This window comes from Dreissena polymorpha, chromosome 11 (assembly GCF_020536995.1).
Source record: "Dreissena polymorpha isolate Duluth1 chromosome 11, UMN_Dpol_1.0, whole genome shotgun sequence".
NCBI classification, from domain to species: Eukaryota; Metazoa; Mollusca; class Bivalvia; order Myida; family Dreissenidae; genus Dreissena; species Dreissena polymorpha.
This window is the reverse complement of record NC_068365.1, coordinates 53819131-53846218: the sequence shown is the minus strand read 5'-3', so window position 1 is coordinate 53846218 and position 27088 is coordinate 53819131. Positions and strand designations below refer to the sequence as shown.

The 27088-nt window shown below is 36.8% G+C and overlaps 1 protein-coding gene across 2 annotated transcripts in view; it reads left to right on the top strand.

Annotated features, from left to right (window-relative positions):
* Window positions 1-26504, top strand: part of LOC127851282 (probable C-mannosyltransferase DPY19L3) — a 71291-nt gene extending 44787 nt beyond the window's left edge. For both annotated transcript variants that reach the window (XM_052384968.1, XM_052384969.1), the window contains exons 5-18: window positions 1279-1424; window positions 2813-2936; window positions 6990-7124; window positions 8546-8677; window positions 13421-13525; window positions 15864-15937; window positions 16763-16921; window positions 17785-17876; window positions 18885-19039; window positions 19931-19987; window positions 20433-20515; window positions 20658-20790; window positions 21214-21369; window positions 24060-26504. In XM_052384968.1, the coding sequence (XP_052240928.1) occupies window positions 1279-1424; window positions 2813-2936; window positions 6990-7124; window positions 8546-8677; window positions 13421-13525; window positions 15864-15937; window positions 16763-16921; window positions 17785-17876; window positions 18885-19039; window positions 19931-19987; window positions 20433-20515; window positions 20658-20790; window positions 21214-21369; window positions 24060-24209 (1701 nt within the window). In that variant the 3' untranslated portion in view covers window positions 24210-26504. The remainder of the gene's footprint in view (window positions 1-1278; window positions 1425-2812; window positions 2937-6989; window positions 7125-8545; window positions 8678-13420; window positions 13526-15863; window positions 15938-16762; window positions 16922-17784; window positions 17877-18884; window positions 19040-19930; window positions 19988-20432; window positions 20516-20657; window positions 20791-21213; window positions 21370-24059) is intronic.
* The last annotated feature ends 584 nt before the right edge of the window (window positions 26505-27088 follow it).

The following is a 27088-nucleotide window of genomic DNA, read 5'->3' as shown; positions in this document are numbered from 1 at the left end:
TTCGGGATATATTGGACATCTGGATATAACGGACCGCAATATATTATATGGAGTTGCAGAGTATAAAGTCCCAAACTGTGTTTTTTTTAAAAGTTATATTTAATTTCTTTTGCATCAATTAGGTAATGCAGAAATATGGAATTTTGTTTATTCTTCTTCTATAGAATTAATAGTTTCAAAAGTGTTGGTGTTCAACATTATTTCTCCTCTTACTGCTAAGTGGATCTTGCTCAAACTTTAATTCACAGCTGAAAGTGTAGATGATTGTTATAGAAGGAATTTTTACCTGGACCAGTCTGGCCCTTTTTCTTTTGGTCTGCCGTAGAATCTATAGTAGATTTGTCTGTGTCAAAACATGCATTTTGGGGGCGTCAGTGTCCGTTAGACATTTCTAGTTTCAGTCACTGATGGTATGCAAATTGTTGTGGAATTATGTGGGAATTCTTTTACTGACTCCTATTGTTTTCCAGTGCCTCTGTGAATTAATTCTTTTTTTTGGCCATAATTTATAATTAATTTGTATTAATTGAATGGCTTTGCTCAATTATTCATCATCTGCATAATACAACTTTGATCACTAGCATATGTAGCTGCAAATGTTACCAGCTGTTGCAGTGCAGACGCAGCGTATTCATGCAGGATTCCTGATAGGCACAGCTTCTGTCAATCTGATGGCTGTTACTGCAAGTTTAAAGCAGCTCTTTGTTTCAGTTACCCCGTAACCCTTTACCTTGTTAGATATGTATTTTGACGCATAAGACCTACCTTACTAGATTCAAGTTTAAAAGACTTCAATTCTAAACCTTAGATACTGATGATCAGCAAACAGCACAAAACCTGAACAGACTGCGAGTTACTTTTATGCTGTTTGCTCAAAGCCATTTTAACTTTGCCTCTGAGTGGGAAAGGGTTAAAGGGAATGTGGCAAGTCCTTTGTACAGGGGCAATATTAACACTAACAGGGAATTCTTGCTTATTTCATAAAATCAGTGTTTTAAGTAGTAGATTATTATTAATGTATCTACTATGTTGTAAAAAATTCTAAAGTACATATTACATTGTTATGCAAGTGTTACATTGCACATAAGATTCTGTATCTTGTTATCAATTGGCACACTTAAAAATTGGCAGACTGGTCAAACACATTTCTACATCAAGTACAATTGTTTATGTCAAAATGGGGATAAAAGATCAAGTCAAAATAAATAGATCTGTAATTAAATGAAAAAGTATGGGAAATAAATAAAATATAATCAAAGTTATATTTGTACCTTCCAGCGTGTGTTAGAGCCAATATTCTTCTACATCAACTCAGTATTCGCCCTGCACGGGATGCTCGTGTGTGCGCTGTGCATCACTTCCTGGTTGCTGAGTGGCTCCTGGCTGGCTGGCGCCCTCGCTGGATCCTTGTATATCTTCAACAGGTCAAGAGATGTATTTCCATTGGAGCCTTGATCTGGGACAACCAGGCCTAACCCTTTACCACTTTGATAATTTTTTTGACGCATTTGTAGTCCCTTAGAAAGTTACATTTGATATACATTTCTTACTAAATTTAAGCCTGATTTTCCTAGAGTAAGCCTTATATGAAACTGAATTTTAATTGATGTTGAAGGCGTATTACTTATTGAGTCCCTCTCCAGTCTGTCTCCAGGGTGGAAACAGTTATTTGTATCCTTTTGAGAAATATCATGTAGTGCAAATATTTAGATTGATTAAAAGGGCCTTTTCACAGATTTTGGCATGTTTTGAAGTTTGTCATATAATGCTTTATATTGATAAATGTAAACATTGGATCTAAAAAGCTCCAGTAAAATATCAAGAATAAAATTAAAAAAAGAAAAAAAGTAACCCTCAGCAGGGCTTGAACCACTGACCCTGGAGTCCTGGAATAAAAAATCTACCACTTTGACCACGCGGCTATTCTTCCTTTTTACACGGAGAGATGTATTTTATACTTTATATAAGCAATCCTCGTAGTTTCACAAAATATAACGACAACAACAGAACTCTCCAAGTTATTCATTCTTTCGCTTGCAAAGCTTTATAATTTTTAGGTGTTTAAATCGTCAAAAGATGCATATTATGGCTATTTTAGAGCATGGTAAATGTTCAGTATTACTGTTTCCTATCAAATATCGTAACTAAAACGAAAAGTTGCGAATCTGAAACAACTTTTTTAATTTTTTCAATTTACCCAAACGTGAAAAGGCTCCTTTAAGTTTAATTTATTGATAAGTAAGTTGTGATTTTCGATAATTGCAGTACTTTTTGTTTCTAGGTGTTATGGTACATGATGGAAATGTATTAGTAGAAACTGGGCCTAGTATGTGCCTAAATGTTTGTTGCGGATCAGCCTGCGCAGTATTGGATAGGAATTTATCTACGGTGATTAATGTTTAGAAGTGAATTCCTTACATTAAAAAAGATAAACATAAAATGTCAATAGTGTTGTGGCAGACTAACAATTTTGGAATTCACTGTCTGATTTGGGACAACACTAGACACAGTCTGTGCTAAACATGTATAAGAAATGTATTCTGTATTTTAGTCTCCCTCTGGAAAATCAGGGTTTATTGCATGTGTGTAAAGTGTTATACCACATTAGCCTGTGCAGTTGGCATGGTCTAATCTGGTATGACACTAGCTGCTTTTATGGTATTTTTTGTTTATTTTCTTTGCCAAAATCCTGTTTAGGCGGAAAGTGTTGTCCCTGATTTGCCTGTGTGTACTGCACAGGCTAATTCGGGACGTCACTTTACGCAACTGAATTAAGCCCCCTTTTCTCAGAGCGAGGCTCATTCGTATTCAGACTGGATACCACGCGGGTGGAGTATGTGATCCCACTGAGGGAGAGTTTCTCCCTTCCGTTCCTGTGGGTACAGGTGGCAGCCATATCCTTCTACTTCAAACCGAACCTTAGCAAGACCAAGGAGGTAAGGCGGGCCTCTTTCTACAGTTATGGGTCAGATTACTGTAAAATCATCAATATTTGTCTACACAAAATTTCATGTTTTTTCAAAATATGGCAAATTTATGGGGCACTTATATAAGTGGATTTCGAATTTTAAAATTTTTGTTTTCAAGAAATGGGTTGTGTGTCATGGTAATCTGTTTATAGCGCTTTACAGCCAATAAAGGTGTTGCGCCACTGAAAGTGTACTTTATTATCTACCTGTCAATTAAGCAAGCCATGTTTTGGAGTGTAAGCAGATTAGAAGGACACATTTTGATTTTCTTGATTACATCTCTTATGTTTAAATAAATATGTCTATGAATAAGTGCCCTTAATTCAAAGATGCTTATTAACTTCTGTGCGTGAAACTCGTTATTCTGACAATATATGGTGAAATAAAAAAAAAGTTTTTTCCTTCACAAGCTTTACTTGAAATTATGTCTGATCAGTCTCTTTCTTAGTGCACTATGGTATAAAAATGAAACAAGACATTTGTTTCTATGGTAAATTTCATATCTATTTATGCAGTCAGTAATTGGCTTGCTACTAGGCTCAGTTGACATCAATGTCTTTCCCCAACAAAATTAACCTTGAAGTCTGCACTGGATGTCATGCAACATAAAAAGAAAAAAGAGATCTTAAACAGGGATAGACTTTTCTGTCATGGAATGTGTTATTGGACATTTCTCTCCAAGTTGTTGACATTTAGATATTTTATTATACCACCGCATTGATATCTGCCTGATATAACGTAGCCTGATATATTTTTAGCTCACCTGAGCACAACGTGCTCATGGTGAGCTATTGTGATCGCCTTTTGTCCGTCGTGCGTCGTGCGTCGTCAACATTTACCTTGTTAACACTCTAGAGGCCACATTTATCATGAAACTTACTCAGAACTTGTGTCCCAATAATATCTTGGACGAGTTCGAAAATGGTTCCGGTTGATTGAAAAACATGGCCGCCAGGGGGCGTGGCAGTTTTCCTTATATTATACTTGTTAACACTCTAGAAGTCACATTTATTGTCCGATCTTCATGAAACTTTGTCAGAATATGTGTCCCAATAATATCTTGGACGAGTTCGAAAATGGTTCCGGTTGGTTAAAAAACATGGCCGCCAAGGGGCGTGGCAGTTTTCCTTATATGGCTATAGTAAAACCTTGTTAACACCCTAGAAGTCACATTTTTAGTCCAATCTTCATGAAACTTTGTCAGAACATGTGTGCCAATAATATCTTGGACGAGTTCGAAAATGGTTCCGGTTGGTTGAAAAACATGGCCGCCAGGGGGCGTGGCAGTTTTCCTTATATGGCTATTGTAAAACCTTGTTAACACTCTAGAAGTCACATTTTTAGTCCAATCTTCATGAAACTTTGTCAAAACATGTGTCCCAATAATATCTTGGACGAGTTCGAAAATGGTTCCAGTTGAATGAAAAACATGGCCGCCATGGGGCGGGGCAGTTTTCCTTATATGGCTTTACTGTATGGTAAAACCTTGTTAACACTCTAGAAGTCACATTTGTGGTCCAATGCTCATGAAACTTGGTCAGAATATTTGAACTAATAATATCTGGGCTAAGTTCAAAAATGGTTGAGATCAGTTAAAAAACATGGCCGCAAGGAGGCGTGGCATTTTTCCTTAAATGGCTATTTACTACAAAACCTCGTTAACACTCTAGAAGTCACATTTATTATCCAATCTTTATGAAACTTGATCAGAACATTTGTTCTAACAATAGCTTGAGTGAGTTTGAAACTGGTTATGGTTTGTTGAAAAACATGGTCGCCAGGGGGGGGGGCAGTTGTCCTTATATGGCTTTAGTGAAAACTTGTTGACACTATATTAGCCACATTTATTGGCCAATCTTCATGAAACTTGGTCAGAACATTTGTCCCAATGAAATTTTGCCAGAGATTGAAGCTGGGTCATATGAGCTCAAAAACTAGGTCACAAGGTCAAATATAAAAAAAAACATGTTAAAAGTCACTTTTTTGGTCCTAAATAACCTTCATGAATCAGCTTGCATTTTTTCAGAATAGTCTAGTTCCTTTGGCTTTCAGGTGAGCGCCTTAGGGCCTGATGGCCCTCTTGTTTTATATCATGGTCAACAGGAAGTTCTTATATCAGTCAATGGTTGGAGTTACGTGGGATTTGCAATGAAGTCAACAATTTCTATCAACATGAATCAGGTTCAACAAAACAAACAATTTGATACCAAGAACGTACATATTTTATTCTAGTTTAAAGTCATAAATCACAAAAACATTTATTTTTTAAAAATCACCACAGCCCGCACTACAGAAGTTAAATGACGTCATTAATGGGACAATAAATCTTAAATATCGATATGTTCATTGCACTCACAAGTGTTGCACAGAAATTCAAGACAAATGATAACTGTATACTAATCCTCAACTATTTAAACAAATGATTTAACACGCTTATGTCAATATTGACACCATCATCAAAATGTCAATTTCAATACACATCTCCAAAATGGCGTCTCCAAAGTATTCGGTGAAGTGTTTTCTTCGATAAAATTTGTCGCTGCAGTCCCTTCCTGATCTCCAATTCAAGACGTATATAATTAAAGCGGATGTACTCTTCCCATTCGTAGTGCAAACATTTTTTTTCTCTATAAGATGTTTAAAAAAAGCGATTATTCGTGTCGTCTTTTCGAACGCCATATGTCTACGTGTAAAAGCCGGATCAGCAAAATCAGCGAGGATCCGTACATTTTAAATATAAAAAATATAATGTTTTGCAGATTTTTAGGAAAATGTGGTATGATAAAAAGAAAAACAGATTACTGTCCCATCGTTTTGTAATATATCAGACTCGGCACGAATAAAATGACGCCTCACCGTTATATTATTCTAAGCCTCGCCTGATATATTACAAAATGATGGGACAGTAACCTGTTATTCTCTATATATCAGCACAGTCCAGTCATGACAATTTGTGTGTCAAAATGCTGGTTGTTTCATTTGTTAGCCTCTCCATCCGTCTGTATGGTTGGAATCATGTATGTAAGTCCACAAGTGCCCAACTGAACTACTTTGGTCTATCCTTTACTGTAGTCAATAGTGTTGCTATCCAGTGCACATATTTTAGAATAACCTTCTTATTAAAGGGGCCTTTTCACAGATTTTGGCATATTTTAAAGTTTGTCATTATATGCTTTATATTGATAAATGTAAACATTGGATCTTAAAAGCTCCAGTAAAAAATCAAGAATAAAATTAAAAAAAGGAAAAAAAAGAAGCCGGTACCAGGGCTCGAACCAGTGACCCCCGGAGTCCTGGAGTTAGTCTGAAGTAAAAACACATTAGCCCTCTCGACTATTCCGCCGGGTATACACAGTGTAAGTATTTTATACCTGATATAAGCAATCTTCATAGTTTCATAAAATTTAAACGACAAAAACAGAACTCTCCAAATTATTCAATCGTTTGGCGTTGCAATGCTTTATAATTTTTAGGTTTTCAAATCGTCAAAAGATACATATAATGGCTATATTGGACTATGGTAAATGTTCAGTAATACTGTTTCCTAACAAATATCATAACTAAACGAAAATTTGTGAATCTGAAACAACTTTTTTCAATTTTGTCAATTTACCAAACCGTGAAAAGATCCCTTTAAATTAAAAAAAGAAGAAACAAGATTAATAAACACTTAGGAATTTAAATTTAGAAAATGTTATTTAAAAAAAGTATACAATACAAAATTGCACAGTTCATTGGTGCCTCCATTTCAGCATGACCACTGTATAATTGCTGTTAATCACTTACACATGTTTCATGCTTAAATTCTTGTCTAAGACTAGCCTGTGCAGTCTACACAGGCTAATCAAGGAGGACTTTCAGCTTTTATGGAAATTTTTGTTCAAAGAAAGTCTTTTGATGAAAAGTTCAGACTGAAAACTACTTCCCTGATAAGCCTGCGCAGATGGCACAGGCTAATCTGGAATGCCATTAAACCGCATGCATTAAGCCCAGAGTCAGAGCCTCTGCTTTATCTTTCAGAAATTTGGCATTGGAATGATCCTGCCTGCAACTTTCGCATTCTGCCTGTGCTGGCAGTTCAACCAGTTTATCATGCTGCTTCAAGCCCTGTCCTTGTTTGGAGTCTGGATTCTGGACATGGTCCCCGCTTATAAAGTGAGTGAACATTCCATCTGGGCCTTGCTCTGGGAAAACAGGGTTTAAATTATGTGTCAGGGGTTTTTCAGCACTGTCTACGCCTCCGGTAAACGGAGGCGTTCCCAAAGCAAACGGACCCGATCCCAAATCGAAATTAAAAAAAAATAATCCCAATTTCCAAAAAAAAAAAAAGAAAAAAAACATTCTTTTTTTTTTTTAAGAATGAAGTGTCTTATAACTAGTGTGACTAACCAGTGTTTGTTTTGGTAAAAAATATCTGCTATAAGGTTTTGACTGTTCAGTTCTTATCTCAGAGTGTAACTGTAACTGAAAAACAAAACTGCAGTACTTGAATAAACGTTGAACATGCCCAATATTGCATCTGTTTATATAAAGAAAACAAAATAACAAATAAAAACAAATTTATTTGTTAAACTACTGAATTATTTAAGCATGATATATTCACAATTTTTTCCCAAATGAGCCGTTTCATTGAAGCAAAAATTCCCAAAATGGCCAATTTTGTCGATAAAAAATTCCCAATTTGGTCAGACTCCTTTTCCCAAAATAGGCAGAAAAAACCCTGTGTGTTGTCCCTAATGAGCGTGTGTAGTTCCCAGAGGCTGATCAGGGACGGCACTTTACGATTTTATTGTGTTTTTTGTTTAAAGGAAGGCTCTTATTAGCAAGAATCCAGTTGAGAAGGTAAATGCCATGCAAGATTAGCCTAGGGAGGCACTACTTACAATATAAAGAAGTGAAACTCCAGCTGTTGAAGCTGTATTGCATTCTTATTATACACATTTTCGTGGTCCTTTATTAAAGGCAAGTGACCAAGTGCCAAAACAGATTGGCACAATACATAACAACATTATACACATAGTAGAATAAAGCTGGGGTCATTGCCTTGGAACAGCGCCAAGCCCCAGTCTCCTAGAGTCAGGCTTGTCTGTATTTTCACAAGGGTGATCCATTGACCTCTGTCAAAACTGCTGCCATTTAGCTGAAGAATATTCATTGCATTTGATAATGATAACAGTGTTGATGTTAAAGCAGTTTTGTGGCCTTATTCATGATTTGGACTAAAATTTTGTTGAGAACGCATCATTTATAAAGCAGATGATTTATCAGTAAAAAATGACTCAGGTTTTGGTGTACCCTGGCGATGATGGAAACTTTATTACATAGAATAAACCTTATACAATTCATGATGTCGGTGGCTATGAATGCATAGTTCATTTTATATTGATAAACTGATGTACACATTAAATTTACTATATTTTGCTTATATGTTCCATTTATGACCTCTTTTTACTCTTAAGTCATCAAAATTAGCTTACATAATTTCATCTCCAATTTTCCACTTCAGTTCAACTCAAGTTAAGATTACTCTTTAGACCATAGTAAATACTGGCCCTGGTTGTTGTCTGTGTTTACAGGTAAGGGTGGTTCTAGGTTGTGAGGTGGTATCCCTCCTGGCCGTGTGTGTACTCCAGAACGTGAACACTATGATCCTGGGCTCCTTGGTCATGAGCTTCATACCAGCTACCTTCCTGCTCATGTACATCAGGGTACGTATAAGAAAAGTGGATGTGTACATCAGGGTACGTATAAAAAAAGTGGATGTGTACATCAGGGTACGTAGAATAGTGAATGTGTACATCAGGGTACGTAGAATAGTGGATGTGTACATCAGGGTACGTAGAATAGTGGATGTGTACATCAGGGTACGTAGCATACTGGATGTGTATATCAGGGTACGTAGCATAGTGGATGTGTATATCAGGGTACATAGAATAGTGGATGTGTACACCAGGGTACATAGAATAGTGGATGTGTATATCAGGGTACGTAGCATACTGGATGTGTACATCAGGGTACGTAGAATAGTGGATGTGTACACCAGGGTACATAGAATAGTGGATGTGTACATCAGGGTACATAGAATAGTGGATGTGTATATCAGGGTACGTAGCATACTGGATGTGTATATAAGGGTACGTAGAATTGTGGATGTGTACATCAGGGTATGTAGAATATTGGATGACTGTGCACATCAGGGTATGTAGAATAGTGGATGTGTTCATCAGGGTATGTAGAATAGTGGATGTGTATATAAGGGTATGTAACATACTGGATGTGTATATAAGGGTATGTAACATACTGGATGTGTATATAAGGGTATGTAACATACTGGATGTGTATATAAGGGTATGTAACATACTGGATGTGTATATAAGGGTATGTAACATACTAGATGTGTATATAAGGGTATGTAGAATAGTGGATGTGTACATCAGGGTACATAGAATATTGGATGAATGTGTACATCAGGGTACGTAGAATAGTGGAAGCGTACATCATGGTACATAGAAAAGTGTTTTCGTACATCAGGGTAGGTAGCATACTGGAAGTGTATATAAGGGTATGTAGAATAGTGTATGTGTACATCAGGGTATGTAGAATAGTGGATGTGTATATCACGGTACATAGAATAGTAGATGTGTATATCAGGGTATGTAGAATAGTGGATGTGTATATCAGGGTATGTAGAATAATGGATGTGTATATCAGGGTACATAGAATAGTAGATGTGTATATCAGGGTATGTAGCATACTGGATGTGTATGAGGGTATGTAGAATAGTGGATTTGTACATCAGGGTACATAGAATAGTGGATGTGTATATCAGGGTACGTAGCATACTTGATGTGTATATAAGGGTACGTAAAATAGTGGATGTGTACATCAGGGTACATAGAATAGTGAATGTGTACATGAGGTTAAGTAGAATAGTGGATGTGTGCATCAGGGTACATAGAATAGTGGATGTGTACATCAGGGTACATAGAATAGTGGATGTGTACATCAAGGTACATAGAATAGTGGATGTGTGCATCAGGGTACATAGAATAGTGGATGTGTATATCAGGGTACATAGAATAGTGGATGTGTACATCAGGGTACATAGAATAGTGGATGCATACATCAAGGTACATAGAATAGCGGATGTGTTCATCAGGGTACATAGAATAGTGGATGTGTGCATCAGGGTACATAGAGTAGTGGATGTGTACATCAGGGTACATAGAATAGTGGTTGCGTACATCAAGGTTCATAGAATAGTGGATGTGTGCATCAGGGTACATAGAATAGTGGATGTGTATATCAGGGTACGTAGCATACTGGATGTGTATATAAGGGTATGTAGAATAGTGGATGTGTACATCAGGGTACATAGAATAGTGGATTTGTATATCAGGGTGCATAGAATAGTGGATGTGTACATAAAGGTATGTAGAATAGTGGATGTGTACATCAAGGTACATAGAATAGTGGATGTGTACATCAAGGTACATAGAATAGTGGATGCGTACATCAAGGTACATAGAATAGTGGATGTGTACATCAAGGTACATAGAATAGTGGATGTGTATATCAGGGTACATAGAATAGTGGATGTGTACATCAAGGTACATAGAATAGTGGGTGTGTACATCAGGGTACATAGAATAGTGGATGTGTATATCAGGGTTCATAGAGTAGTGGATGTGTTCATCAAGGTACATAGAATAGTGGATGTGTACACCAGAGTGCATAGAATAGTGCTAATGTATATTAGAGTTTGTAAAACATCAGTGATTGAAAAATCCAACCAAGCAAACATCAACATAGTCACTGTAATGATATAGCTTTTTAACAAATTATGTGAGTTCTACATAATTTTGCAAAAATGTATCATTTTATCTCATTTTACTTTTAATCTTACCTGAGCACAAAGTTGTAATGGTGAGGAATTGGGATACAGTGATGTCCTTTGTGCGTCTTTGTGTAAGTCTGGACATCTGGACGCCTGTAATCTTTTTTCTTCAAGCTATATTTAACCTAAATTTTTTCAAGAAATTTCACTAAAATGATCTTTATGTGACCCTGTTTCAAATTGCTCCAGTCCGCTGCGTATGTAGGTCAACAAGGCTTAAAATAGATTTTACAAATCACAACTTCAACAATCTTCTCTGAAACAGTAAGCCCTGAATTTGTATGCCCCCTTTCGAAGAAGAGGGGGTATATTGTTTTGCTGGATGTCTGTTGGTCTGTCTGTCTGTCTGTCTGTCGGTAGACTAGTTTGTTTCTGATCAATCACTCGTCAATGAATTGACCTATTGGTTTGATACTTTACATGAGCATTGGCCTCTGACAGTAGATGACCCCTATTCAAATTGAGGTCAAAGGTCAAGGTCACGGTGACAATAAGTGTGAAAATCGATTCTGATCAATAACTTGTCAACAAATTGACTGATTTGCTTCATACTACACATGTGCATTGGTCTTGGACAGTAGATGACCCCTATTAAAATTGAGGTTACTAGGTCAAAGGTCACTTTCACGTTAAGTGTGAAAATCATTTCCAATCAATAACTTGTCAACATATTGACCGATTTGCTTCATACTACATATGTGTATTGTCCTTGGACAATTGATGACCCCCTTGAAATTGAGGTCACTAGGTCAAAGGTCAAGGTCACTGTCACAATAAGTGTGAAAATAATTTCTGATCAATAACTTGTTAACAAATTGACTGATTGGCTTGATACTTCACATGTGCATAGGTCTTGGACAGTAGATGATCCCCATTGAAATTGAGGTCACTAGTTCAAAGCTCAGTTTGGGGGGCATATGTTTCCGAACACGGAACTTTTTTTTATATTGTATTATAGGATCTTGGTGCTGCACATAATTAGTTCAAACTATGCTCCTGGGCTCAAAACAAGTCCCACCCTTGTGTCACCTGTATAACATGGACCTATGTAGGGTAAACCTTACAATTTGTTAGCTCGGCTGTTTTCAGAGAAAACCCGAGTAATTGTCATAGTTAGCTTGCCGTGTCTTTCCGCCTTACGCCGTGCTAAAACCTTAACAATGGCTCTAAAATCAAAGTGCTTCCACCTTCAACTTTGAAACTTCATATCTTGCTGCTCCTTGATGAGTTCTACATGCCACACCTATTTTTGGATCATTAGGTTAAAGGTCAAGGTCACTGTGACCTCTTTATAAAAAAACAACTTCTGACAAGCTTTCATTTATTCAAAACTGCACCCACAGCGTTGGCACCTGTTATGCAATGCTCTTGTTTTGTCTGAAACAGCAATGCCCAAGACATTCATCGTTTAAAGGTATCATTATCCATCACTCCTCCATAAAAATGATTGAAATAATGACTCGGAATTTAAAGTTGTTCACACCCCCATGGCACTGGTTTTAAAAAGACTTATGTGGGGAAAACCATAAATAATCTACATGTCTAAAACGGCAAATCCCATAGGTTTCATATTCAGTGTTTAGCATAAGCTAGACATCTTCAAATTTTGCTCAAATAATGCCAGTGGAACAGTAGCCCGAGGGGTGAAAATTGTGACTAGGAATGAGCAATAACTTGGAGCCATCATGACTCTTGCGAATTTGAGCCAATTAAGAAAAAATTGTATGAGTATAATAATTTGTTGTTTTAGAATACTGAGAGCTAAGAAAAAAATGGAGCCAACTGAGTTTGAGTCAATTGGAGTTGATTGTATAACAGACTAATTGATTGTATAAGAGACTAGTTGATTGTATAACAGACTAGTTGATTGTATAACAGACTAACAATTAAAATCTATGAAACAACAAGGCCCAGAGCTTTGATATTTAGTATGGAACATCAGATATGGTTCTCTACACAGTTTCTTCAGATCTAACCCCTGGGGTCAAAAGTGGCATTGCCCCAGGAGTAAGATGATTTATATAGGCACATAAAGAAAATCCATTCAAAACATGATCTCTGAAATAAAAAGCCTCAACAGTTTAAATATTGGTAGGTATTATCTTACAGGGGTACCCTACAATGTTTGTTTCCACATTATTCCTCTGTAGTCATAGGTAACCTTTGACAAGAGGTTTCTAGTAGTATACCTCTGAGCTACAGTTTCTCAGGTGAGAGTTCAAGAAACCTCAGGTTTGTCTTTTTTTATTTTTTATAAGAGATGATTTATCAAATGAGCCTTGCATTGCGAAAATGGGGATTAATGCATATGCGTAAAGATTTGTCCCAGATTAGCCTGTGCAGTCTACATAGGCAAATCAGGGACGACTCTCTCCGCTTTATGGTATTATTCTTGAAAAACTAGGCACCTCTTAGGGAAGATCCAATTTAAGCCAAAGTTTCGTCCTTGATAAGCCCTTGTTGACCTCACAGGCTAATCTAGGCAACACTTTACACACATGCATTAAGCCCCATATTCCCATGGCTAGACTCATACATGTTTCTACATTTCTAGGGTGACACTCTCACACCATGCAGCATTCCAAGCCGCATATTCAAGGTGGCTTTCTACAGTATTACATCTCTCACCCTTATGATCATCCTCAACATTGCTGCCAAGGTAACAAGCCACTGTTAACAGGAATAGACATTAGTGGTTGCCCTTTCCCAGGGGCATGTAGGTCCGTGCAAGTCAATTTAAAAAATTGGTAGGCTATCCGGGCAAGTAGCATAAAACAAATTGAATCAGTTTTCCAGCAGTGAATCAGTTTATTTTAACCCTTTACCACTTAGATACCTATTTTGACGCATTTGAAGTCCCTCAGAAAGCTTAATTTAATTAAAGACCTTTTTTTTAATAGATTCAAATTTTAAAGGCTTCCACTTCCAACCCTTAGATACTGATGAACAGCAAACAGCATAAAACCTGAACAGACTGCGAGTTACTCACAGGCTGTTCTGGTTTTATGCTGGTTGCAAAAGCCATTTTCACTTTGCTTCTAATGAGGAAAGGGTTAAAAAAGCATACAGATTCAGGATCATAAAAGGGTATTGGATTATTATGACATGTACTTGGTTTTGGCATTTCTCACCATTTGGCTGGCCTACCTTAGTTTCCTGTCTGGGCATATTGTAATAATGTGTCCCGTTTTGAGAAAACTGGGCTTAATGCATGTGCGTAAAGTGTCATCCTAGATTAGCCTGTGCAGTCTGCACAGGCTAATCAGGGACGACACTTTCCACTTTTATGACATTTTTCGTTTAAATAAAGTCTCTTCTTAGCAAAAATCCAATTTACGCGGAAAGTGTCGTCACTGATAAGCCTGTGTGGACGGCACATCTGGGAGGACACTTTACGCACATGTTTTATGCCCAGTTTCTCAGAACACAAATCATTTATTTTCTATCACTGGTTGATTTTATCATGAGTAGTAAAATATAGAACAATATCTGTGAGATCAATCCTTAAATCACTATGTTATGGACTAGTTTTTATAGTTGTTAATCTTGGAAGAAACTACAGTTACCACAAAAATATGGCCATACTTGAAAAGTACCATGATTCAACAAATCATTTATCAATGCAAAAAATAAAGAAGAATGATTTTAATAAGCCATACTCCATGCCAAAGTTTTTGAAGCTATTAAAATGTATTTTGTTGATATGAGATTTGTACAGAAATATAAAGGAGCAACATGTATGAAGTACACAATACACCACTTTCAATACAAATACATACGGAATATTACGCTAGTCAATTGTTCCAAGAGTTTGTATCACTCGAGTGGCTTGTGTGATGACGTATCACACGAGAGGCGGAGCCTCGAGTGTGATGCGAAATAGCACAAGCCACGAGAGTGATACAAACTCTGGGAACAATTGAGTAGCGTAATATTCCTTTTATTATACACAACAACTAACGAAAACAGTTAACAAATGTATTTTTTACTTTAACAAAACTGACAAAACAATGACTAAAACGGTACGCCATAGTTTATTTAAGACGCGTATGAATACAGTTTATGTAAATTAACGTGTAAACATTCGAACCGGGAAAACACAGGTTTCCGACACGCTTACCTTAATGCCATCGTTAATCCAATTTTTATTAACAATTAAGTTGACAACTTTAATTCGATGTTTATAACAAAAACGTTTAAACGATATGCACTTCCACTTCTATCTTCCATGTCTTTATCGAAACTTAGTTAAAACCACGCTATTTTATTGTATTCCTATCGAAACACACTCCAAAATACGTTTTTAACACATAGTTTACTGTTAAAAAACACCACGTCCGACATGTCCTTACAGAGTTTAGATAAAACTTTTGTGTTTTGTGACAGAAATGACGTCACATTACTATGTAATATATTTCGTAATATAAAATATTTCTATTTTCGGTGCGTGTAATGTGACGTCAGTTAATGAGTCGAAGTAGTCCGGCTAGTATGGTAATACGGAATTGGAAACAGCGAGTAGCGTAATACGGGATTTTTTATTTCAACGATTGATACAACCTGTATTTTGTTAAAAGCATTAAACAGGTATATAATAAAAACAAATATACCCTATTCAGTTACAGTGTGTGAACTGAAATTATGAAGAGAACATTGATTTGTTCCATGACCATAAAATATATTTTTCCCAGACCATTGTTTTTCAAAGAGATGTTTTTTTTCTTTATTTTTGTTTCTTAATTGGACACACATGTCTCTCAGTATTGACATGGTAACTAATCTTAGTGATTAATTCTAATTTCAGTTTCTTTGGGATGCATTTAAAAGACGTCTTTATCAAATTGATAAATTCCAGTTGAACACAATGTCAGTCAAATTGGGTTACATGATCCCATACTGTTTACAAAACATTATGTTGATGCCTGATGCATGTTAGCCTGAATATTTTATAGATATTTTATTTTTCAGATATTTAGAAAATATTCTGTGCATTTCAGACTGTCTTAAGGCTTGAGGCAGATGAGCATATATTTAAATTCTTGCTCAACAAATTTGGAGTTGGAAATCCAAGGTAATTGATCTAATATACAGTATACATTTTCTATTTGTATGAAATTGTATGAAATGTCCCTTACACTCCCCTTTCATTATCATGCATAGAATGTGTCTTGCATAATGAACCATTGTAGCAAGAATTGATGAATACAATGTTTTTTTTAAATGGTTGGTAAGTATTTATAACCTTATTTACCCATTCCCCCCTGAGAAGCAAAGTGGTAATGGCTTTTGCAACCAGCATAAAACCAGTTACTCGCAGGCTGTTCAGGTTTTATGCTGGTTGCATGCTCATCAGTATCTTAAGGTTGGAAATTAAGCCTTTAAAACTTGATTCACTTAAAGAATATTGCTTTAATTAGATTTTCTAAGGGATAACCAACGTATCAAAGTGCTTCTATAAGGGGTAAAGAATTAAGAATTGTTTAAGAGCAAAACAGTTTCCATAATGTTAATTTAAATTGTTTTAATAGTTTCAGAAAGTGAACAATAATACAGGTCTTGTATAAATGTCATCTTTCCCTCTCATGGGATCAGATTTGCTGTAGCAAATGCAAAGATATGCATATGAGCCGCGGTGTGGGATTAGGGTCTTTAATGCATGTGCGTAAAGTGTCGTCCCAGATAAGCCTGTGCGACATCACTTTCGGCTTTGACTGGATTTTTCGGCAAAGAGACTTTATTAAAGAAAACATTCCATAAAAGGGAAGAATGTCTTCTCTGATTAGCCTGTGCAGACTACAGAGGCTAATCTGGGACGACACTTTACACACATGCATCAAGCCCAGATTGAGACTCATATTATTGTAGTTACAACAAAGGCTCTTGTTTCTACCTGCAGGGACTTTGACTCGAGACTGTACCTGTGTATTGAGGCGTTTGGATTCCTGCAGCTGGACACGTTTGAACGGATGTCTCGGCTCCTCGTGTTCCCCATATACCTGCTCACCCATCTCTCACTGCTGGCTGTACTCTTCATTGCAGTCATGCAGAACTGGAGGTATGATATGAATAGAGCTGTGGGTCAGATATGAATAGAGCTGTGGGTCAGATATACATAGAGCTGGGGGTCAGATATTAATAGAGCTGAATGCCAGATATAAATAGAGCTAGAGTTCAGATATAAATAGAGCTGGATGTCAGATAAGAATGGAGCTGGAGGTCAGATATAAATAAAGCTGAAGGCCAGATATGAATAGAGCTTCAGGTCTTTAAAACTTGAATCTAATAGTCACACAAATACTCAAAATAAACGAATATTTCGCAAAATATTTCCTTAAATTAAGTTAACCTATAAAAATGATTTTTCCTTATAGCAAGAGCCAAAAATATAATGCTATATGTGGTATGGTTACATAGATTTAACGAGATACAAAATGTTTGTTTTTATTTTTTTGTGCCACAATATATTCCATGTCAATTTCCCGCCACAATATCCAAATATTTACAAGCGAACGCGAGATTGGCTTCGGGCAGCATTGGAAGAACGACATATTCATGAGAACTACATGGTGCTTCTGATGTTGCCCGAAGCCAATCTCGCGTTTGCTCGTAAATGTTTGGAAATCGTTATCGAGAAATTCACATGAAATACGTTGTAGGACACGTACATTTTGTATTGCATTAAATCTATTTTACGAGACCACATTTAGAGTTGAAGTTTTGGCTATAGTTATAAAGAACACACTTTATTTTTCGAAATATTGTACGAAATATTCCTTTATTTCCAGTGTTTATGGGCTTTTAAGAAAGGTCCTTTATTAAATTAGATTTTCTAAGGGACTAAAACCAGATCAAAATTGGTATCTGCTTGGTAAATGGTTAATCAGGAACGCCACTTATAGTGTTGTGTGTGTTCTACAGCAACCACAGTCATGATGTAGGAGTCAAGGATCACCCTGTACCTAAACACAGCCACCTGCTGTCTGCCAGACCAGATCTCGCTTTCCATGCCAGTGAGTAGAGGTCGTCAGTGGATACCAGAACTAGAGGACAGACTCTACAACATAGAAAACAATCAATAACTCAAATCAAAAGATCTATCAATAAACAAAGATTTGTGGTTTAGAGAGTTCCTGTCATTCTCTCAACCCCTAGATTTTAGTCACGTGACTTAACCAGGTGGTTTGTTCATCAATATTGACAGCGAATATTGGCATTTCTTCTGAATTTTTTTTTTATTGATAAATGGAGAGGAGAACTTTTCAAAGATTTTACATTATTAAGTTTTATCAGTTACTCTACTTGAGGTCATGTTAAACATTTAAAGCATACTTTGAGATTATAAAGCTTTTTACTGCTTTTTCATGTTCTCTTTTAATGATACTTCTGAAATTCTCGTACCATTAAAATGACCAATAACAAATAGAATGACCGGGGTTATTGTTTTATAATATTAGATACATGATATTATTTGAAGAACAAATGTGCATTCAAAAGAACACAAATATAACAAATCATAGGGGTCATTACCATTAATTCACACTGTATACATATTTAATGATGAATATTAAGTCAAGTAAATACTAGTCAATTTCAAATATTTTCACAGAATAATTGAATTTTAGCAATGAAAGAAACTAGTGTAACGTTCAGATATATCAGTGTGGTCTAACTTTAAGAAAATGTTTAAATGTTTTATTTCTTCTTATATGATTCAATCTAATTCTTCAATACAAATTAGCCGCGTTCTGGTAAAAAGGGGCTTAATGCATGTGTGTAAAGTGTCTTCCCTGATTAGCCTGTGCAGTTCACATAGGCGAATCATGGGCAATACTTTCTTTCATAGAATTTTATGTTTAAAGGCTGTCTTATCTCAAAGAAAATCCAGTTGAGGCAGAAAGTGCGGACTGCACAGGCTAATCTGGGACAAGACTTTACGCACATGCATTAAAGCCTGTTTTCCCACAGTGCGGCTCATCAAATTTATTGCAACTAAATATCTTCATACTGCCCAACTCCAGTCCAGGCAGTGTTTTTCGGTGCTCTCGGCATGTCGACCCTGCGCATGAAGTACCTGTGGACTCCGTACATGTGCGTGCTGGCAGCGTTTGCCGTGGGTGACTTCAAGACGTGGAAGTGCATGCTGGGAAGACTGAGGATCAACCAGGAAGTCGTGGTACGGCAATTGTACATTCTCAACAATCTTAGACTCAAGTCTTAAAATAAAGAATTTTCTTAGAACTTTCTTGTTAAAAAATTGCATGAAAATTATGTCAGGCATGGCAGTTAACACCTATAAATATATCAATATTTATTTAGAACAGTTTTTAATCACATAAGCAATCACACTATTCAGCTTGTTTATAAACTCAAAAGTAATTATTCATATCTTCAGTCCAAGAATAGGTTTGTTAATACTGTTCCAAGAAGTCGAGGTAGGGCAGGTGCTCCATTGAGGGCGCAATAATTCCAAATTTATTGCATACTTTTCAGCATTGTTGAAAAACATATTCTAGCAGCAATTTTTATTGCATTATACATTAATATGGACATATTGCCAATAAGGTGCAACTCTAGCAAGTTTCTGAAAAATAATTGATGTTCTGATTAAGGTTTGATCTCTGTTCAGTTTAATTAGATTTGATGCTTCAATGTTAGATAGTTGATAACTAAATGTGTTTTTATGTGTATTGTAATGTATTGTTTGCCATGATGGGGTATGTATTGTTATGTATTGTTTGCCATGATGGGGTATGTATTGTAATGTATTGTTTGCGATGATGGTGTATGTACAATCTTCTTCAAAAGAACAAAACTTTGTTTTTTTCCTTTGATCAAAATTGAGATTGCACAAATGTAAGACCAATATGGCCATGATTGTAATTGTACCAAATTTTTATAATTGGGAATTTAAGGGATTTGTCGTCATAAACTTTATATTGGCACATCACTTTGGAAAGCATATGTTCTGGTTCTAAAACTTTACTTTTCCAGGAATTTTCATATTTCTTGATGTAGCTTTTTTCATATAGTGGTATGTACATTTTTCAAAATCATGTAATTGCAGGTACAGATTGCCCGACATCTGACCACCATTACAGTACTTGCACTCTTACTGGCAATTGTAAGTCAACATTGTACATATAAGCCCTGCTCTGTGAAATTGGGGTTTAATTCATGTAAGTAAAGTGTCGTGCCAGATTAGCCTGTGTAGTCTGCACAGGCTTATCAGGGACGAAACTTTCCATTTAAACTGGATTTTTTCTAAGAAAGGAATTTCTGTAAACAAAACATACCATAAAATCGGAGAGTGTTGTCCCTGATTAGCCTGTGCCGAGGACTCAGGCTACTCAGGGATGACACTTAATGCATATGCATTACCCCATGTGTTACCCCTATCCCTACCGTGTTACCCCTCTCTCTACTGTGTTATACCCCCCTCTTCTGTTTTATTCCCCAACTTAAGTCTGTAACACTCTTCTCTATTTCAGGCTCTGCCCATCTTATTCCCCCCTCTCTACTGTGTTATCCCCTCTATTTATTTATCAACCCACTCTACTCTATTCCAGGCCCTGCCCCCTGCCCTCAAGGAACTGGAAGATCTGAAGGAGTTTTGGGACCCAGACACAGTAGAGCTCATGGAGTGGATCAAGTAACAATACTTTTTTACCAGGTTTTTGAACAAAGTTAACAAATTTAAAAAGTTAAGTGCAAAGAACAAGAAATCTTTATCAAAACTTGGTTAGTTTAAGTAAGGGTTAAACGTTTGACCAACTGGATGATGACTGTTCCAGGTCCAACACTGCGCCGGCCGCATCTCTCACCGGGAGCATGCAGCTCATGGCAGGCATCAAACTCAGCACCGGGAGACCTATCACCAACCACCCCCACTACGAGGATAAACACCTGCGCATCAAGACAAAGGAGGTGGGAGGCAGTGTTGTGGATTGGGGATGGGAGTGTGGGGGGGGGGGGGGGGGGGCTGGGGGGGCTGTCACTCACTGACTTGTTTCATGAAATTCACAAAGTTTGGCATGGTTGATTTTTAATTATTTCTGGAAGAATATTAATACAAAATAGATATGGAACAGTTGAGATTGTGGACGGCATATACTCGTTTACAAGAGCTTGGACCCTATTTTTTTATTTTATGGATCCATTCAAACACAACATAAAATATTCAACTAATTATATTATTTACTATCATAGCCTTATATCCCACATTATAAAGCATCCAAACATTTAAGATCTAACAAATCCGCCTTTTTTTTGGTATCTGTGAAATTTCATGTTAATGAATTTACATGAATCCACAGATTAAAGTATTAAACATCACTTTCTCCCTGCCAGCTGTACCAGTACTATGCTAAGCGTGAACCCCAGGAGGTCCATGAGCTGATGAGGAAATACAAGACAGACTACATTATCCTAGAGGACAGCATCTGTCTGGCACCGTCACGTGGCGGTTGCCGTCTACCGGACCTGCTAGATATTGACAATGGAGTGGTAGGTGGCCTGCTAGATATTGACAAGGAGTGGTAGATGACCTGCTAGATATTGACAATGGAGTGGAAGGTGGCCTGCTAGATATTGACAAGGAGTGGTAGATGACCTGCTAGATATTTGCAATGAAGTGGTAGGTGGCCTGCTGGATATTGACAATGGAGTGGTAGGTAACTTGCTAGATATTGACAATGGAGTGGTAGTTGACCTGCTAGATATTGACAATGGAGTGGTAGGTGGCCTGCTAGATATTGACAAGGAGTGGTAGATGACCTGCTAGATATTGACAATGGAGTGGTAGGTGGCCTGCTAGATATTGACAAGGAGTGGTAGATGACCTGCTAGATATTGGCAATGAAGTGGTAGGTGGCCTGCTGGATATTGACAATGGAGTGGTAGGTAATCTGCTAGATATTAACAATGAAGTGGTAGTTGACCTGCTAGATATTGACAATGGAGTGGTAGGTGGCCTGCTAGATATTGACAAGGAGTGGTAGATGACCTGCTAGATATTGACAATGAAGTGGTAGGCGGCCTGCTAGATATTGACAAGGAGTGGTAGATGACCTGCTAGATATTGACAATGAAGTGGTAGGTGGCCTGCTAGATATTGACAAGGAGTGGTAGGTAACCTGCTAGATATTGACAATGGAGTAGTAGGTGGCCTGCTGGATATTGACAATGGAGTGGTAGGTAACCTGCTAGATATTGACAATGGAGTGGTAGGTGACCTGCTAGATATTGACAATGGAGTGGTAGGTAACCTGCTAGATATTGACAATGGAGTGGTAGTTGACCTGCTAGATATTGACAATGGAGTGGTAGATGACCTGCTAGATATTGACAAGGAGTGGTAGATGACCTGCTAGATATTGACAATGGAGTGGTATGTGACCTGTTAAATATTGACAATGGAGTGGTAGTTAACCTGCTAGACAATGGAGTGGTAGGTGACCTGCTAGATATTGACAAGCGGTGGTAGATGACCTGCTAGATATTGACAATGAAGTGGTAGGTGACCTGTTAGATATTGACAAGAAGTGGTAGGTGACCTGTTAGATATTGACAAGAAGTGGTAGGTGACCTGCTAGATATTGACAATGGAGTGGTAGATGACCTGCTAGATATTAACAATGGAGTGGTAGATGACCTGCTGGATATTGACAAGAAGTGGTAGGTAACCTGCTGGGTATTGACAATGAAGTGGTAGGTGATCTGCTAGATATTGACAATGGGGTGGTTGGTGACCTGCTAGATATTGACAATTGAGTGGTAGGTAACCTGTTAGATATTGACACTTGAGTGGTAGATAACCTGTTAGATATTGACAATGGAGTGGTAGGTGACCTGCTAGATATTGACAATGGAGTGGTAGATGACCTGCTAAATATTGACAATGAAGTGGTAGGTGACCTGCTAGATATTGACAATGGAGTGGTAGGTGACCTGCTAGATATTGTCAATGGAGTGGTAGGTGACCTTCTAGATACTGACAATTTAGTGGTAGGTAACCTGTTAGATATTGACACTTGAGTGGTAGATAACCTGTTAGATATTGACAATGGGGTGGTAGGTAACCTGTTAGATATTGACAATGGAGTGGTAGGTGACCTGCTAGATATTGACAATGGAGTGGTAGATAACCTGTTAGATATTGACAATGGAGTGGTAGATGACCTGCTAGATATTGACAATGGAGTGGTAGGTGACCTGCTAGATATTGACAATGGAGTGGTAGAAGACCTGCTAAATATTGACAATGAAGTGGTTGGTGACCTGCTAGATATTGACAATGGAGTGGTAGGTGACCTGCTAGATATTGACAATGGAGTGGTAGGTGACCTTCTTGATACTGACAATTGAGTGGTAGATGACCTGCTAGATATTGTCAATTGAGTGGTTGGAGACCTGCTAGATATTGACAATGGAGTGGTAGGTGACATGCTGGATACTGACAATGAAGTGGTAGGTAACCTGCTAGATATTGACAATAGGGTGGTAGATGACCTGCTGGATATTGACAATGGAGTGGTAGGTGACCTGCTAGATATTGACAATGGAGTGGTAGGTGACCTGCTAGATATTGACAATGGAGTGGTAGGTGACCTTCTAGATACTGACAATTGAGTGGTAGATGACCTGCTAGATATTGTCAATTGAGTGGTTGGTGACCTGCTAGATATTGACAATGGAGTGGTAGGTGACCTGTTAGATATTGTCAATGAAGTGGTAGGTAACTTGCTAGATATTGACTGTGCTTGGTGTCTTTTAAGGGGAAAATCTCAAAAAACGGTTCCACAGTTGAAATCCGACCTTAGACCCCCAGTGGCTAGGCAGACACCATTATCAACTATGCCAGAGCGACATCTTGAATGGAGGGGTAGGTGACGCAGGGCATGTGAATTTAGTCCAATTTTATGGATTCCTGATTATTTTTAGGCCCCCATGGTAGCTTATAGGAATGCACAGGCCTAGTCAGGGCTAATCAGGGACAACACTTTCTGCTTTTATGGTATTTTTAGTTTCAAGGAAGTCCCTCCTTACTGAAAATCAAGTTTAGACGGAAAGTGTCATCCCTGATTAGCCTGTGCGAAAACTGCACAGGCTAATCTCGGATGACACTTTACACACATGCATTAAGCCCAGTTTTCTCAGAACGCAACTCATTTATTTTCTATTGTCCCTATGTCCAGATCCCTGACAGCGGTCAGTCGGAGCCCGGCCTGGTCAAGAGCTCCACACCACGGTTCTGTGACGAGGTCCGCAAACAGACGCCCGAATACGCTAAATATTTCAAACATGTGTTCACGAATAAGACGTTTAGGATCTACAAAGTATTATAAAATTATTATTTTGAATATTATTTCACCAGTCAATACATTTTTCTAAATGAACCACAGTTATATTTCTTAACTGTTTTTACAACTAAGACATGCATTTTAATGCATTTGTAGTCCCGTAAAAAATCAGGTGTTGTTTTGTTGAAGTACTTTATCCACATTATTACCTACAAAAGGACCATGATATATGTATTGCTTTTGTACTGTGAATTCCTTGCCTACCAAATGTTTGGTTTTGTTTGTTACAATTAACTGGTAATTATAGATCTATAATCTGACATGTAGTCACGTCTGTCACACACAAGAAACTCTTCATGGTTAGTTTTCAATTAATTAGTTATCTTGCTTTTGTAACAATGCTGAATGAAGTTTTTGTTTGCTGTTTGTTTGTAATATTAACTTAACATATAAAATGATGACTTAACATAAACATAAATGTTCATAAAAAATTTCATAAAGATTGGATGAAAACTGCGACCTCTTGAAAATGGGTAAATGGCATTTTCATAACTTAAGCATTTAAATATTTATTGTTTTTATCATACAGTAACCTGCTGTGTACTGTTCTAATTTTAAAAGAAGTTATACATACATCTACAACAAAAGAAATCAACTCAATGTTTTCAACATTGAAAGGACATGGTGGTCCGATACTCAAACATACTCAAACATGACTTTGAATAAGCATAATACACTATACAGAACGAATGACATCGACATTATAATGTAAAAATAATTGGTTGATAATACCTTGGGCCTGGACTTTTGAACTGTAAACATATTATTTGATAATTGAATTATTTTCCATATAAGATCATACACATGCTTTAAAATATTTATTATGTAATCAATAAATACTTTGAATGATTTGTAAAGATCTAATTTAGCTGCAGGAACATTTCCATTTTCATTTGTTCTTAGTTGAATTCAATTTCTTGAATCTGGATTGAGTCAATAGCTGAAGACTTTGTGACACACATTGAAACCTATTTCTTGGACAGAACCAATACATACTGTTGTGTATGTTAGAATGATCATACAATGCTCAACAATTAGTTATCAAACGCTGGACTTTTGTGTTGATCCACTCCATCGAAATCATTTGTTAATGCAGTACATTCAAATCACTGTAAATGTAGTAACTTGAAATCAATGTTAATGCAGTACATTCAAATTGATTCACATTGAAACTAGTCAGTTATTTATGACACAAGTTACAATAATATTGTAATATATTACTACATGTGTATATTGTAATTTATGATTTTATGTTTAAAAAAAAACTTGCATTGTTGTTTTTCATATTGTTTATTTATTGTTTATTAAAGATGTGTTATTGCTCCCTATTTCTGAATTGCAGATGCCTGTATATTTTTAGCTCTGCTGTTTTTGGAGAAAACCCGAGGTATTGTCATAGCCAGCTCGTCGTCCGGCGTCTGCCGTGCTAAAACCTTAACATTGGCTCTAAAATTAAAGTGCTTCCACCTACAACTTTGAAACTTCATATGTAGATGCACCTTGATGAGTTCTACACCCCATACCAAATTTAGGGTCACTTGGTCAAAGGTCAAGGTGACTGTGACCTCTAAAAAAAATTAATAATAATTTCTGACAAGCTTTCATTTATTCAAAACTGCACCCGCAGCGGAGCGTTGGCACTCGTTAAGCGGTGCTCTTGTTTGAAATAATAGTTTTTCCTAACACATGTATTGTTGATTGGAAATGCATGCATTTATTATCAGATATTACTTTATTTATGGATATAAACCATTTAATGAATTTCTTAGTGTTAATTGGATAACATGTTTAAGCCTGATACTTTTTTTGCTATGCCCCAGGAAGGATGACATTTTACTCGCACTGAACTGATTTTGGGTGTGTGAATTTACCTGCATGACTTTGAGGTCAAGTTTGAGTTTGTTGATTTTGGGCAAATTTAGAAGTAAAAAAAAAGAAATTTGTTTAGAAAGAACTAAGAAATTTTCCGGTACTTTTCCTGAACGTTTTCAGATACTGACCTTATTTGTGGTGTGTGAGTTTACCTACATGGCTTACAGATAAAGTTCAACTTTTGTTCCGGTCCATTAAATTTTTTACGAAATGACAGACCTTTTTTCTTTTAAATAACACTTTTCAAGGGGCATTGTGTTTTTTAAACACAGCTGTTGTTGATGTCTATTATGTGTTTATGTTCATGCGTTTTCTTATATTTTTTCATTTTATTTTATTCATGTTCAGGCTCTCTGAAGATTATAAAGCAAAAAAAGGCCTAGAAAATGGCGTGACCATGGAACATTTTATTGAGTCTGTCAAATTGTTTCTCTCCTTTTGCTTTAAAAAAAAATCTGTTTAAACAGGTCATAACATGACAACACCTGCTGTAGGCGGGAGGGGGGTCAAGCAGCGCCCAGGATGACAGCGGCATAGAGGAAAACAATGTCCGCTTAAAAATTAAAAAAAGTTTTAATCATTTTGAAACTTTGTGATAATGTTTGTCTGCATAATATCTCATTAAAGTTTGATGACCAGCCGTATGGCATCAAGGTTTTTAGAATAATAGCCCTCAAGTTAAAAAAATTGCAAAATAATTCTTGTCTACATTCCAACTCAATTTTTTTATCTATGGTCTTCAAAATTGGTGATTTTGTTTATTAGCATTATATCTTTACCAAGTTTAAAAACAAGTCAGATTGCCTGACGCACAAGTTTCTGAATTACGGCCCTTGAATTTTCCCAAATTAATGTCTGCTTTCCAATAAGTGGTTTTTGTTAAGTAACTTGAGTTTTTCATTGAACAATCTTGAAGAAACTTAGCATATAAAGAAATTTAGCATATGGTTAGATTTAATAGAAACCTAGCTATAGATTGAATTTGATGCTCA